At 31.3% G+C, this 14889-nt stretch overlaps 3 protein-coding genes across 5 annotated transcripts; 1 reads left to right on the top strand and 2 right to left on the bottom strand.

Moving 5' to 3' along the window:
* Nucleotides 1-1045: 1045 nt before the first annotated feature.
* On the bottom strand, nucleotides 1046-7305 carry LOC108552071 (transcription elongation factor SPT6). The gene is made up of 11 exons (XM_017906470.1): nucleotides 7202-7305; nucleotides 7051-7135; nucleotides 6650-6837; nucleotides 6422-6541; nucleotides 6183-6334; nucleotides 5864-6110; nucleotides 2754-5785; nucleotides 2151-2667; nucleotides 1841-2078; nucleotides 1360-1762; nucleotides 1046-1281 (listed from the first exon to the last, which is right to left on the bottom strand). The coding sequence occupies exons 1-11, from the start codon at nucleotides 7238-7240 to the stop codon at nucleotides 1080-1082; spliced, it is 5223 nt and encodes a 1740-aa protein (XP_017761959.1). The 5' UTR covers nucleotides 7241-7305; the 3' UTR covers nucleotides 1046-1079.
* Nucleotides 7306-7528: 223 nt separating this feature from the next.
* l(3)77CDf (phosphatidylserine synthase 1 homolog l(3)77CDf) lies at nucleotides 7529-9792 on the top strand. 3 transcript variants are annotated; one of them, XM_017906459.1, is made up of 5 exons: nucleotides 7529-7893; nucleotides 7965-8789; nucleotides 8901-9123; nucleotides 9216-9252; nucleotides 9701-9785. In XM_017906459.1, exons 1-5 carry the CDS (start codon nucleotides 7640-7642, stop codon nucleotides 9745-9747), a joined length of 1386 nt encoding a protein of 461 aa, XP_017761948.1. In that variant the 5' UTR covers nucleotides 7529-7639; the 3' UTR covers nucleotides 9748-9785. The 3 variants fall into 3 exon arrangements, with proteins under 3 accessions (XP_017761948.1, XP_017761947.1, XP_017761949.1); XM_017906458.1 differs by having other exon boundaries at nucleotides 9177-9252; XM_017906460.1 differs by lacking the exon at nucleotides 9216-9252 and having other exon boundaries at nucleotides 9701-9792.
* Nucleotides 9793-10008: 216 nt separating this feature from the next.
* Nucleotides 10009-14523, bottom strand: LOC108552069 (membrane metallo-endopeptidase-like 1). The gene is made up of 15 exons (XM_017906461.1): nucleotides 14292-14523; nucleotides 13437-14223; nucleotides 13063-13170; nucleotides 12871-12976; nucleotides 12588-12783; nucleotides 12326-12475; nucleotides 12162-12254; nucleotides 11887-12072; nucleotides 11668-11799; nucleotides 11405-11587; nucleotides 11173-11279; nucleotides 10913-11100; nucleotides 10617-10783; nucleotides 10335-10484; nucleotides 10009-10231 (listed from the first exon to the last, which is right to left on the bottom strand). Exons 1-15 carry the CDS (start codon nucleotides 14490-14492, stop codon nucleotides 10025-10027), a joined length of 2961 nt encoding a protein of 986 aa, XP_017761950.1. The 5' UTR covers nucleotides 14493-14523; the 3' UTR covers nucleotides 10009-10024.
* Nucleotides 14524-14889: the final 366 nt, after the last annotated feature.

Raw genomic sequence — 14889 nt, 5'->3', positions numbered from 1 at the left:
GAGTCGTTATAACTGGTTTCGATGATTTTACAAGAAGACTTCATATATTCGTTAAGATTTTAACTATTCATTATTACTTTTACTTTCGCTTATTACTCCAACCCGCAAAATTTCGTTTTATTAATTTTTAATAATTAGTTACTCATTTAAATTGTTTAAAGTGGCTAGTGAATTATGCAGATTATACAAATGATTCAGCAAAATATATGACTATATACTTTACATATATTTTATTTCATAACTATAACCATAATTTTTAGAAAAAAGTACATAGTTATTTTTATGTTCAATACAAATATTTTTATATTATTATTTTTTTTTTAATGTGTATTGAACATGCTTTGCAAAGTTTAATTAAGTTGAAAATATATTTTTATGACATATATAATGGAAAATTATAATAAATTATTAAAGTTAAGTGATATACTATCTGTAAATAAAATTATTAGTTCATAAATGGTTGAAAAAGAAGGCATTTTACTTAGTAAATGTTTAATATTACTAATTTTTTCTAGTAAAATATATGTCAAAATTGCATATGTATAGATTATACATTAATATCAAATCAATTGTTATACAAATAAAACTTATGCATATCTCTTGATTACGGCAGTATGTGTACTTGAATGTCATGATTTGTGGAACTAAATGTTAATAATATATTATATTGAGCAACATATATAGGTTGTATGTAATTGGTTATTTGAAAATATAATTTCACTGAGGTAGAATATTTTAAATATTACGTACAAGTAAAAAAAAGGAAACTGAACATTTTTACAATAAAGTATAACGTTTTGCTAAACTGATATATAAAATTAGCATTAAATCAATTCTGTTATATTCTGTTTTATCTGTTTATCGTAAATTCGTAACAAAAGTCTAGGAAAAATTCTAGAAATGATGTATAATTTGTACTTGTAATAAATACCTGATATCATAGAAAATGTTTTATGCCAATTAGCAACAAAAAAGATCATACACAATGTTTCAACTTACTCTCATTTATCAATAAAGTAGTTTCAATAAAATAGTTTCAGGTGACCAAGTGTCCTAGCTACATGTGAAACATTATTTTCTCAACTTTCATCATATAAAGGAGTACCATCTCCACTTAGAGACATACTCCGGGGACTAGAATTCGTAAATGGAGTTCCTCTAGGAGATTTGTAAGATGGAGTACGAGCAGATGGAGTTCTATTACGTGGAGTTATTTTCTCATTTTGAACTTCCTGATTCCGTGGAGTTTTTCTAGATTCATCATATCTTGGTGTAGTATTACTAAAATTAAAAAAGTAATTTTTTAAACTGTATTGTTTAAACTATTACTGAACAATGATTAAAAATGGATACACATACAATTCTTTTGAAGTAGATTGTTTTGATCGAGCCCATGCCTCTGCAGCTTTTGTCCAATTTGTTGCATTGGAAGCATTAGAGACAGATCTATGTGATCTTGCAGTTCTATGTGAATTTGAATTAATTGCAGGAGGAATTGGTTGTAAAAATGGTCCTTGAGAGTGATTCGGTGTTTGGGTATGATGAGATGTGTGATGTGGTGTATGATATGGGGTCATAAATGGTGTTTGGCCAGAAGGTGTATATGGTGTACTTCCATACATTCCATAGTTATTAACACTAGCAGCTCCTGGGGTATATGGTGGATAATGATGTGGAGTCTGATTTGCTACTTTCGAGAGAGAATGTAGCATATGATGTGGCATATTCTGTGCTACTCTCTGTATTGTATCTGAATTTACTTCTAGAAAATCAAAGAAAAAAAGGTAATTACAATGAAATAAATTATAGTATTTCAATATTTTAATAATATAAAACTTACCATTTACTCCTGGTGTACCATTATATGGTGTTCTGGAAGTCATAGCTCCATGCGGAGTACCAGGTGTACTTTGACCTGGTATAGGATCTCTAAAATGTTCCTTGAACCAACGAAACAAATCGCTCACTCTATTGAACATTTGATCTCTGAATCGGAATCCATCAGGTGTTACAGTAACATATTCATGACGGCAACGAGTTCGTGGTAAATATGAGAGTAAAAATTTTCCAGGGTAGTTCTGAAACATAGAAGAAAACGTGAGTTTAATTGGGAACATTAGAAAATATTAGGTGTTTTTGAATGTAGTTACTTTAGCTGCTGATACAATATATGGTATTCCACCAGGATTTTGTTTTTTCTCTTCTTTTAAAATTTCTTCTCCTTTATCTTTGATACCTTCCACATTTGGTTTATAATATTTAAACTCTAAAAGTTCCAAAACATATGCGGACATCGGATTAACATGTCTTGCGATAATTTCATCTAAGTCTTCGAATTCTTCGTTGCCGATCCATAAGCTTCGACCTAAAGAGAATGCATTTTCTTTGCCTTCCTCTCTTACATCAATGTGTTGATAAATATTGTCTGTGACTTTCCATGTTACAGTTAAATGATCGGCTCCTTTACTACTAGGTCGTATTACTGCTTCTCCTTGTTTTACAGTTTGCATTAATTTTTCAACTTCTGCAAAGCTTATATTATGGAAACTGGGGTGAATTATAACACGTTTGACATAAGTTTGTCTTTGCTGTATTTTTTTAGCATCCTCTTCTGTTTTTGTATCTTTCTCTTCTGCCTCCGTATCATAATAAACATCCCGTTGCGGTCTAAAAATAACACACTTAAAATATTATTTAAGAAAATTGTAGAAATGATTATAAATGTAAAGTACGATTGATTATTGAAACATTACCGCCATTCGTGATTTTTATCACTAAGATCGCTTGTCTTACTAGTACATTCAATACTGAATCGTTCTACTTCGATCTTTGTTATACGACAATGAATTACTTGGCCGACACGTACTCTCTCTTCTGGGTTAGCAACGTGTTTATCCGACAAATTTTTTACATGAATATAGCCAGATATTCCATTATCCAATCTTAAACGAATTCCAGTTGCTTTTCCAGGACATGCACCAGCATCAAAATGGTTCCATACCTCAGACAATTCTGGGAAATCATTTTTCAAACAAAATGGACATTGCCATAATCCAGTTTCGTCATTTCGAACAGGGTTTGCTTGATCTAATTGATCTCCTTGCGGTTTTCTACGAGTTATACCAACAACTGTTGCTAGAACTAATTTACCGACGTAAAAAGTTTCTGGGGTTTCTTTACTTAAAATATCAAATATTTTTTCTGTATTTAAAGACTGATAAGGTATACGAAGATCTTTGTATCTACAATTAAGTTCGGCTCTTATATCGTAAAGAGTAATGCACTTATTTCCAAAACCCTGCCTTTCAAGTTCCTCTGCAAATGCATCTAGATCTAAATCTTTTAATCTTTCTGGTGACTCAAGAATTTCTTCTAAAGCTCCAGCAGGATTTGCATCTTCATCGTCATATTCTAAAGCATCTACCGCCATTTTCCTAGCCCATTCATATGTCTCTGGATGGACACGCGAACCATCTAGTACTTCTACATATGCCTCTGTACTGTCCCCTAAACTATTTGTATCTATCTTAATAAAACCAGCACAGTTAACAAATACTTTAGGTCCCATATGACATGCTGTTATAAGTTGTGTTCTATTTTCTAGTCTCTGATTTGTTTGCTTCAAAATTTTAATCAGTGCTTGTCCTTTCCGCGGACCTAAGCCACATACAAATTGTACTAAATTTGCTGTATAAGGCTGTTGAACTGCTCTGTTTAAATCTACTCCCACTTCATTTATACGATTTATAAATTCTAAATATAAATTTTCTATAAGATCATCTTTAGGAAGTTGATCTTGCAAAGGATGATATTTAAGGCACAAAATTTCTTCATCTACAGTACATAATTGAGAAAACTCTAGCAAAGGATCTTGTAGTCTTCTTGCTAAAGATATAGCTTGTCTTAATAATTCTGGATAATCTCTAAATTCAGCTATACCTCTATTACTATTTGCATAAACTTTATTAACTTCATTATCACATATTTCCACTTGAATTGTAGGAAATTGTTCTTCTTCTACAAGATTGGATATACATTCTTTTAAATCAGATACTACCATTAATGCTTCTCTAGATTCGCCACTTACTACCACAACATGTGGCTTTTTAGTGGCTATCAAATTTTTAATTGCTAGTAAATCAGCCTCCTTCATCATTTTCTCATTTTCTCTAAAACTATTTTTACGCTTTAATAAATGCGGTAATCTCAGGTAATCGGTACATTCTCCATCTGGCGAAACTATGCAAGTAAAAGCAGCTTGAGATGGATCAGGTACATAAGCTAAACCCATCACGCGAATTCCTTTACTAGTATTCCATTCTTCATCATCTTCTTCAGGGAATTCGCAAGTGTATGGAGCAATCTTTATCCAATTATACATTTTGCGGCAACAAGCTTTCATGATACATTCTTTTGCCTCCGATAAAAGATTAGATCGCAATTCCTTTTTTAATTGCGGTATGATGATACGAGTCAAAGCTATTTCAACACTACCAGTTCTTAATGTATTCCAATCTTGTACACTTTTACTAAATTCATCCCTGTAATATAATTGCTTTATTTCATCGATATAATTATTGCTGGTATTTCCTTCTATCATATCACTGAAGGAAAGTGTAACTAATTTATCTTCTTCTGCCATAACTAATTTTAGAAATTGATCACTAACAAGATCTCGTACAGGCTTGTCTTTAAGATATTTCAATCCATAAATGGCATGACTTTCGTCTATCTCCTTTAGTCCTCTTTTATTTGGTCTTACACATAGTTTTGCTCTTTCCATATACATTTCTCTAATACATTTACGTACTAGGGGTTCATGCGCTAATTGAATTGCAACCATTAATTGTGCCGCTTTAAGTACCTCATCATTTGTTTTAAAAATTGCTGAACAAAAATCACCTGCTACTACTGTTGGTTCTGTTGGTTCCTGATCTACTTCGTGACGTTGATAATTATCCCGAAGATTTTCAGCAAAATGTTCAGGAGAAAGGCCAAATTTTTTAGCAAGTCCTTCTAAACCAGCTTTCCTACAAATGTAGTAAGGACCTTTCCTAACTGGCTGTTTTAATGATTCATCTACTTCTTCTTCCTCCTCCACATCGACAGATTCTTCAGGAGGATTTTCCCCATTTTCTTCAGCTTCAGCAATTTTTTGTTTTCTTTTCTCTAAATTAGCTTTCTTTCTTGCTTCTTTTTCTTTCTTGCGTGCATCTTCTTGCATGGCTGATACATCCTGATTATAATATAACATGAAATGTCGATAAATATCATTCAGTTCTTCGAATGTTTGAACATTTTTAAGTCGTTCAATATCATCGTCTTTAATAAGTCGTACGTTATCGGGTAGTGGAGCATCAGGATTCTTCATAATATTATCTAATTGAAAGTTTCTCATTTTTTCAAATAATTTCAGTAAGTTTTCTTTTCTCTGTTTGAGCTGACACCATTTTATATCGAATTTATAAATTTTCCATAAATCATTGATATTTAACTCAGGTGAAACATATTCTTTTCTATAAAATGAAATAAACGGAACTTCGAAGTTCTGGTTCCGCATAAAATCTAAAGCTTTCTTAATTTTGCCGACTGTTTGTGGACCCTTTTTAGCTCTCTCTTTGGCTTCTTCATTTAGATTCGCATCTTGTATTGAAATTGTTGGTTGACAGAATGCTTGTTTGTATATCCATTCTGCCTCAAGATCTAATTCATCTGAACCTTCTACTGTTGGTGTAATAGGAAAGGCACGAAGCTGCATACGCTCAGGAACATCTGTAGTTCGAATCTGAAATATACAATTTACGACAGCTCAAATATTAATCGTAATCATTAATAATAAATTAAGATTATTTTTAATAATTACCTCATTGTCCACGTCAGTAAAATGGCCGCGTATAAGTTCGCTAGGTTCATACACTTCAAAAATACTTTGTCTCGTGCCTTTTTTCTTAAAATGTTTTTTTGATCGTCTAGGTCGGTCTTCTATCTCGTCATGAATGTATTCATCCTCTTCTTCCTCTTCTTCCTCTTCAAATTCATCTTCGCCATACTTTCCAAATTCGTCATAATCAAAATCGATTCCAAAAATATCTTGAGCTTCTTGCAAAGCACTATAACAAAATTAAGTTAATTGTATGGATGAAAATTTGATACTTGATTTTTAGAACATAGACAATCCTTACGCATCTGAATAAATAGGTTTTCTTTTTTTTCTTTTTTCAGTTATAGGTATTCCATCTCCATCCACAATGAAATCATCTTCATCTTCACTTTCATCCTCATCAAATCCTTCCATTTCACCTCTATGGCTAACTTCACTTTTTTCTTCATCTTCCTATGTAGAAACATAAATATTTTATTAATATCTTTAATTTAATAAATTATTAAACAATTTAAGTAGAAATTTTATTTGAAAACTTACTTCTCCAGACCCTTGAAACAATTCATTAGCAATTGCATCTCTTTCATCATCTACTTCTCTTTCTTCTTCTCCTTCTGATTCTTCATCTTGTATTCTACGTAAACGCTTAAAACGACGTTTCTAGAAAAATTAAATGTTATTAAAAAATTGTATTAAAATTTTTTTATATGAATTCATGTCATTTTTTATTACAGGTATCATATGTTAGATATATATATGTATATGTACCCTTTCAACTTTAACTCCTAAATTTTCTTCAAGTAGGTCATAATCTTCATCTTCTAAACGATCATCAAAATCTTCATCATCACTTTTTTTACGTTTTCTAGAATCATCAGATCCATCACTATCTTCACCATCATTGTCATCTTCGATTGGATTATCATCAATAAGACCTGGAACTTCTCCTTCATCTTCTAAATATTAAGAATATGTAATATTTAGACAAAAAATTTTTTAAAGAACACTAATATTATTGTTATTAATATTGCATATTATTATATCAATGTTTCACTGTAATTGTTTAAAGAAATACACTTTTTTTCTAGAACTCTCAAATAACTTTAAAATTAAACACCAAGAAAAAAACAGTAATAAACTGCTTTGTAGTATTAATCATTTTTTCATACCTTCATCATCTTCATCGTCACTGTCATGCATAGCTTTTAATTTTTTAAGCTTTTTCCTTTCGTTAATATCAAGTTCTTCCTCCTCCTATACCATAAAGCCTTAGGTTATATGAAATCAAATTTCTTTATTATATTACATTATATTACCTACCTCACTTTCTTCAGCTTCAGCATCTAAATAATCTGCCATATTTTATTAGAAATATAAGAATTTTTCGAAAAAAAAATGTACAGAAATATTAATAAGAAAATGAAATAACTGATAGAACAACCCTACTTCACAGTAAGTCCTGACATCTGTACAGATGTAATATCTATATAAAGGCTCGTTTGCAAAGGAATACTTTCGTTTCCAATCAGCTGACGCGCAAGCAAGATGATTGGTTAAATCTATTCTTTTTTATTTAACGTAGTCATGCAGCCGGAAGTAACCGAAAACTAATTATTGTAGTACTTTCTTATCTAATTCATTGTTTCGTGCGTGCTCAATAACGAGATAGTGTACATAGAAACGAAAGGTGAAAACGTGGTGAAACAACGTGTGAAATGATTAGGATACGAGTTTAAAACGAATAATTATTTCATCAGAATGACAACTAACGAGGAGTCCGTAGATGACAGTCTCTTAGAGAGACTCGTTAAAAATGATGAAAATAAAGTTGTGAATTGTCGAAGTAGCGCAGATAACATCGAGGGGTACAATTTACGACATGGCACAGATAGTTTTCCAAATATTAATGAAAGACCGGTTGATGATATTTCGATCGAGTTCTTTTATAAGCCGCACAGCATTACACTGCTTCTCATTTCGATTGGTGCTGTAATATATTCCGTATTCACTAGGTAATTAAATATTGGAATTTTTTGCATGATATGAACTTCAAATCCTAAATATTAATATTAATTTAACACAGGAATACTACCAATGTTGAGGATAACATTTGGGCTGGAATACTTTGTATCATATTTTTTTTTCTAATAATATCAATACTTACATTTCCAAATGGACCATTTACAAGACCGCATCCAGTTGTGTGGAGACTTGTATTTGGCTGTAGTGTACTATATTTAATGGGTCTATTGTTTATGCTGTTTCAAGATTATGAAACAGTTAGGAAGATATTTGTTTGGATAGATCCTGGTTTAGCATCATTTCACATTGACATGGACAAAGAATATGGTGTTAATTGTTCAGAAATTACATTTGAAAAAATATGGAATCATTTAGATGTTTTTGCATTAGCCCATTTCTTAGGATGGACCTTTAAAGCAATTCTTATTCGCCATCTTGGTATTCTTTGGGCCATTAGTATTATGTGGGAAGTAACAGAAATAGCATTTGCTCATTTATTACCAAATTTTGTGGAATGTTGGTGGGATGCTTTTATACTTGATGTTATTGTATGTAATGGTTTAGGCATCTGGGTTGGATTAAAAATTTGTTCTCTCCTGGAGATGAGAGAATACAAATGGGTAAGCATCCTTGACATTGAAAGCACTACTGGAAAATTGAAGAGAGCAATGCTGCAATTTACTCCTGGTAGTTGGACTGCTGTTAGATGGTTAGATCCAACTTGTACATATATGAGATTTGTTGCTCTGTGTCAATTGGTCATATTCTGGCAGGTTTCAGAGCTAAATACTTTTTTCTTGAAACATGTATATGAATTTCCACCCTCTCATCCATTTGTTGTAACAAGATTAATATTAGTTGGAGTAATAGTTGCACCCTCAGTTAGGTAGGCAAAAGTTATGATAAAATGACCAATATCTGTTTTAAGTATGTAAACTTTTATTACAACTACAATAATTTATTACAAAAGAAGCATAATATTTGAATATAATTTTAGGCAATACTACATGTATGTAACAGATCCAACATGTAGTAGAGTAGGGACCCAGTGTTGGGTCTATGGTGCAATTATGGTTACAGAAGCATTGTTATGTATAAGACATGGTGCTGCGTTATTTGAACATACACAAGCATTAAATATCCTTTTGTGGCTATTGTGCCAGTCTCTAGTCTCAGTTCTTTGCGTCTATGGCTGTGTTCTATGGCATCGATACTTTGAGGTATGTTTTATATGCTTTAAAATTAAATTTTTTGCATGGCTCTCATCTTTCAGACAGAAAAGAAAACTACTTCAAAACAATGTATCACTCAGCTAGAGTACAGTCATCTGGATGTAACCCTTAGCAGTGGTATGTGTTGATGTCTACTACATTCTTTTGAAGTGTAAATAATATTTAAGCCGATGTGTACTGGGCTATTGACTTATAATTAACTGATTACTAAATACAAAGCAGGAGTGCTACATAAACTATTTATAATTTGTTACCTAACTGACATGAATGATATCAAAACTAAATAAATTATGTCATGGATGCTTTTGTTTCTTGTCCTTGAAATTGAGAAATATGAATTTTTATATGTATTTATACAGTGTCATATCAAAATATATAAATATATACATGATAGTAAGTGTAAAAATAATTTTAGAGTAATTATAAATATGATTGCATGAAAATATTTTTTAATGAATGTATGTTTTTATGTATTATACAAATATACATATTTTGTCACAGCTCAGTTCATCATTGGTAGATTGAGTTTTGGATTAATGACTATAGCAATTGATCTGTGTTGTAGGGGACATGGTTTACTCTACAAAATCTGTGGAAAAGAAGCAATTATGAACAAATCTACAGCAAGAAACGATAGATTTGGCATAAATGTAGGATGAATTATTTACACTATTAAATTTTCTAGTCATATTATAACATCATAAGGAGAAGAGTGCTTGGATGAAATAGGTTGATGAATACATGAATTCGTCTGATTCTTGCATACGTTTGTGCGTGCAAATGTTATGAAAAATATGTTCCTGAAAATAAATGAGGAGCGTCGTTACCACTTAATTATGCTTCCTTATAAAAAAAAAAAATTAATTGCTGTATCATTTACGTATCTTAATTACGTCTCTATATCGTTACATTGAAGATACGGAAATGCATTGCAAACAAAACTTGGCATTATCTGTGAACCCTCTGGACAATTCCAAGCTTCACCAAGAAGTCTGTTGTTAGATGCAGAAATAAAAATAAGAATCCGACTTGGTAACTGCTCGCTCTCGTACAATGATATATACGATGACGTAAGTGGTGACTTCGTACAGTGCATCTATAAAAAAGAACGATGAAAAGTTCTACTTATAATAATTGTTACAATGATTGTAATTATATTTAATTTGCCAATGCTATAAATTTTACTGCGACAAGAGTACCTGAGCATAGGCGAGATAGAATAACTGATTGACATCAAGTTCAAGCCATGGGAGATGATCTTCACTAGATCTCAATCGAGCCAAAGTATCGTAGGCTAACCTGAGCCCCATTATCTCGGACAGACGTTCATTTAATGACAATTGCGAAATCTGAAACACGTTTAGATAAAAAAAAAGAGAAAGTATTATTGTTTCTAAAAACGTACTTAATTAAATGTTTTAGTTTAAAATAATATTTTTACATCATAATGACTTTATAAAAAAAGACATATATGAATTCACCTCGTAAAACACGTTCTGTCCTGTAGACGATAATGACATACTCATACGATTTTGATAAAGAATTTCTCGCTGACTGTCAATATATTTCTCGAAATTCGTATTTATAGAATCGTTATCAGTTAACAAACTGTTATTGGCATTTCGAGTACCATTCCAATAATAGATACCTAATAACGTGTATTAAAAAGGTATATTATTGGACAATTAAATCATAAGATTTTTCGAAATTTTCTTAAAAGTATGTTGTAAATCTATAACATTGACCACTATGATATTACAAAATATTATTAATATACCATTTGCGTCGAAGTGATGAGCAATTTGGTAAGCTATTATGTTACCAAGTGTTGCTAGTTTTATGTAATCAAATGAAAGTTCATTGTATTTCGTAGACCAATCGATTACACCAAATGGTATTACAACGAAATTTAATCCGTAAATCGCAAGCCCTTTCGATTGATATGGTGTTGCATAATGCGTCCATCTATATATTAATCAGTATAGTTTTATAATGGAAAGGCATTTCATATATGTAGTTTTAATTATAAAAGCTTACATTTGTTCAGGATACCCTGGATTTGTAAATAATTCTGCATATATTAATTTTCGATACCTTTTCATTAAAATCACTGAATTTTCGAGATAATTATTTGACAAGTTTATCTGAAATTAGACTATCATTAAAATATCATCTAATATAAATAACTTTTACAAATTAATAATATTAGCATTCTTTTTAAGTACTATACGAATAATTACGCACACATAGCAATAATGATTTTTCATACCTCATTTACTTGACTTACTTTATAAATTGTATTATTGTCGGGAAAATACCGAATATTAGGCACAGTAACTTTGAGATCATCTATTTTCGCAATCAGCATGTTTTGTTCCTCTGGCGTAGCCCATTTTATTTCCGCAATTTTTAATTTTAGAGTCTCCTTATGTTTCTCGAACAAACTAAATATCTATTAAGTTACACGATGGTGATTAATTATCAAGTAAATAATTTGTTTGCGTTACTATTATATATGAGATAAAAACTTACAGTCTTAGTCATATATGTAAGTTGATCTTCTGAAAATGAAGACATATACAATTTTGAAGCTTCCGGGAGTAAAACGTTAGCAGCTGTGCGAAGACAGTCTTTTTTAGCATCTAGATGTTTTGATAAAACTAACTAGAAAGAAAAAAAAAATGAAAAATTGCAAATAATAATAAAAAAGAAAAGAAGGATCAGGACATTAATCAAGGAAAATAAACATACGTCCTGATAAAGATTGCGTGCATACAATCCTAATAATGCGTTATGCAAATTCATCGGTTCATTATTTCCAAATTCTTCCAGATTTTTCAATCCTTTAGCTAGAGCATCGTAAAAGTAAACCTGCACCTTTATTTCCGGTTTAACCAGTTCTTTCGTTAGCATGTAAACTACTTGCGTCCAATTTACCTTTAAGCATATTACAGAACATATTGGTTTGATCGTTATAGAATAGATTAATTTAATTTACACGACAAATATCAATTTTTATCTCTTACAATTTTAAATTTTTCCTCCAACTCCTTGATAGTTATAAGAGTGTAATTTTTCATCAGATATGCTTCACGAATCTTGTCTTCGGATGGAAAATTCTGAAATACGAAGAATAACATATTAAGAAAATATATTCAACCGAATCATAAAAAAAGCTGGCAAAACTTACCGCGAAAAATTTTTGCACTATCTCCAAATCGATTTTGATACGTGTAAAATGTATGTATTGAGAAGTATTGTACGCATTGTTCAATTCGCTGAATACCCCGAGTGCTGTACAGGCTTCCGAGATCGACTCTATAAGCTTTCTTGGATTTTTCTAACAAAATGAAACAGGACAAACGCGTTTGTAATGTTATCATCGATAGAGCATGTTTTCTTTTTTTTTATTGCGTTGTGCGTATTACGCACACGCGCGTGTACACGCATACCTTGCACGCTTTATATTCCATGTATAATTGCCCTAGATCTACTGTCTCTTTTTCTTTCTCGAATTGAGACGCATAGCAGGGATTGTTCGTTTCATCGACGTCAAAAGGATTTTTATACGTCGTCGGGCCTATTTTAAGGGTTAATTGCTTCGGAGAATATTCGTCAAGATCTGGAGAAATATCGAATAACAAAGCGCTAGAAAATTAAAAAACAAACGGGAAATATATTACGTGAACTCGATGCGCGATATTTTTGTACGGGTCATTGTCTTAAATCTTTTACCTGTTGTGTAATAATAGTTTACCGAGTAGCTCGGTGAAGTTTGTATGTTTTTCATCCCAGTCGATCGTAGTGTAAAATTTTCCTACCCCGTTTAACACTTTTCTCGCTTTAAGGAGAATATTATACTTATTTATTATACATTAAACTTGTATTTGACATTAGAAACTAAGTAAATGTCTGATTTCCACATACCCAGCTCGATCCTTTTTGTTTGATTGATGTTTTCGTATTGTACGCAGCTATTGTAATATTCAGTAAAAAGGGATGATCTATGTTCCCGATTTTCTTTTTGCATTTGCCCTGAATCAAATTAAAGTGTAACATGTAACGAGAAACTTATGAGAAATTTTACAAATGTTTATTGTATATTTATTTTATTCGCTTTTCCTAATAATATGCTGCATTTTATTTAATACGAAATTATTTTTGATATATGACAACGAAAAAAAAATATATATATGTATACAGAGAAAAAAAATAACGTTAAAAAAAGAAGAAAGTTTATTCAAGATTTTTGGGTGAAATATTTTTTTGTATAGTAAACAAAAGCATAGAATAATACGTACTTAGAATTCGTTTATAAGCAATGTCTTCCAAATTCTGATCTATAGTTTGCGGATTGGCCTCAAAACCACCGCAAGCGTATTCATAAAAATCATCGCATGGTTCGACCGAGTGATTCATATAAAATAACATCTTACTGGCCAAATTCTTGCATTTGCCTGTAGTACACACTTTCTTAGTAATCGGTGAGCTAGAAGTTGTAGTGATAGTATTAATCGTATTATCATCTTTTATTGTAGTTAATATTGTAGAATGATTATCTATATTTGGCAAATTTTCAGTGGTAAATTTGATCGTGGTAGTTTCTTCATGTTTCGTTTCATATTTGGTAACATCATTTATCGTACTTTCATTCTCCTCAAAAGAAGTTTCTCCGTTAACGAAGTCCGTGTCTATAGAAGTAGAAGCTTCCGTGATATAATTGTTCGTAGTACTTTTTTCTTGATATTTTTCTGTAGTCAAACTTGCTGTTTCAGTTTCCGCAAAATCAGCGTTAATCGTTGAAGTTATAGTTTCGATATCGGTTACTGAATCATTTAGTAATAGAATTTCCGTAGTAGTTTCGATATTTAGAAATTCGTTAAAGTTGGATGTATTACTAACGATCCAATTTGTAGTATTTACTACATTAGAGTTTTCAGTACCTACTTCAAAATTTGATGTTACTGCTTCTACTTGTTCTGAATTATTTTCATTGATAGAAGTTGTAGTTGTTAAATAATATTTAGTTGATTTTGTAGTACTAGTTGTTTCTTCAGTTCGCTGTTCTGTGTGGTCACGATGATGATGCTGCGCCGATATAATTATTTTTATCGAAATGCCTTTTATTAATTTTTAATTTTTAAAAATAAATTTACCTGAAATATTCCCATGTATTCATCTTCTTGTTCAGAATGATCAGAATCATATATCTTCCATGGGAAAGCGACAAGGATGAGGATAATACAAAGAAAACAGAATATTAATAGCATTGAAATGCAACTTCTATAAGATTGATCCCGTTGGGCTGCTTTCCCCTGCGGGACGTTAGCAACTTGATAAGATCCTCGGGAAGGCATCCTTTGAAATGTATTCAATCACTTATTTATATAGGCACTAATTTTCAGGTATAGTATTACCTTGACTAGTGTATAAGAGCACTGAGTTTTTTCTACTAAATTAAATTCGAAACGTGAACAGAAGAAAGGAAGTGGTAGTTAAGCCACTAACCATTTCCTCTTAGTATTATCTCAAAAATGCACTGTAACATCCGTAAGATACGATATTATCACATCCTTCTACTAATTTGTAAGAAAGAGTGCAATTTCATGGTTATGCTAAAGGAAAGTTAATTAGAAAGAAATATACACATTGACACAAACATCTGTTTCTTTAATACATCCATAAATTCCAAACGGCCTAAGGAAGGCGTCATTAAAAATATTTGAGATAGATAGATATAAGTTATTTATATTA

This window comes from Eufriesea mexicana, unplaced genomic scaffold (genome assembly GCF_001483705.2).
Source record: "Eufriesea mexicana isolate 0111107269 unplaced genomic scaffold, ASM148370v2 scaffold5394, whole genome shotgun sequence".
Lineage (NCBI taxonomy): Eukaryota > Metazoa > Arthropoda > Insecta > Hymenoptera > Apidae > Eufriesea > Eufriesea mexicana.
The sequence above is the reverse complement of the archived record's forward strand: the minus strand, read 5'-3'. Positions and strand labels throughout refer to the sequence as shown.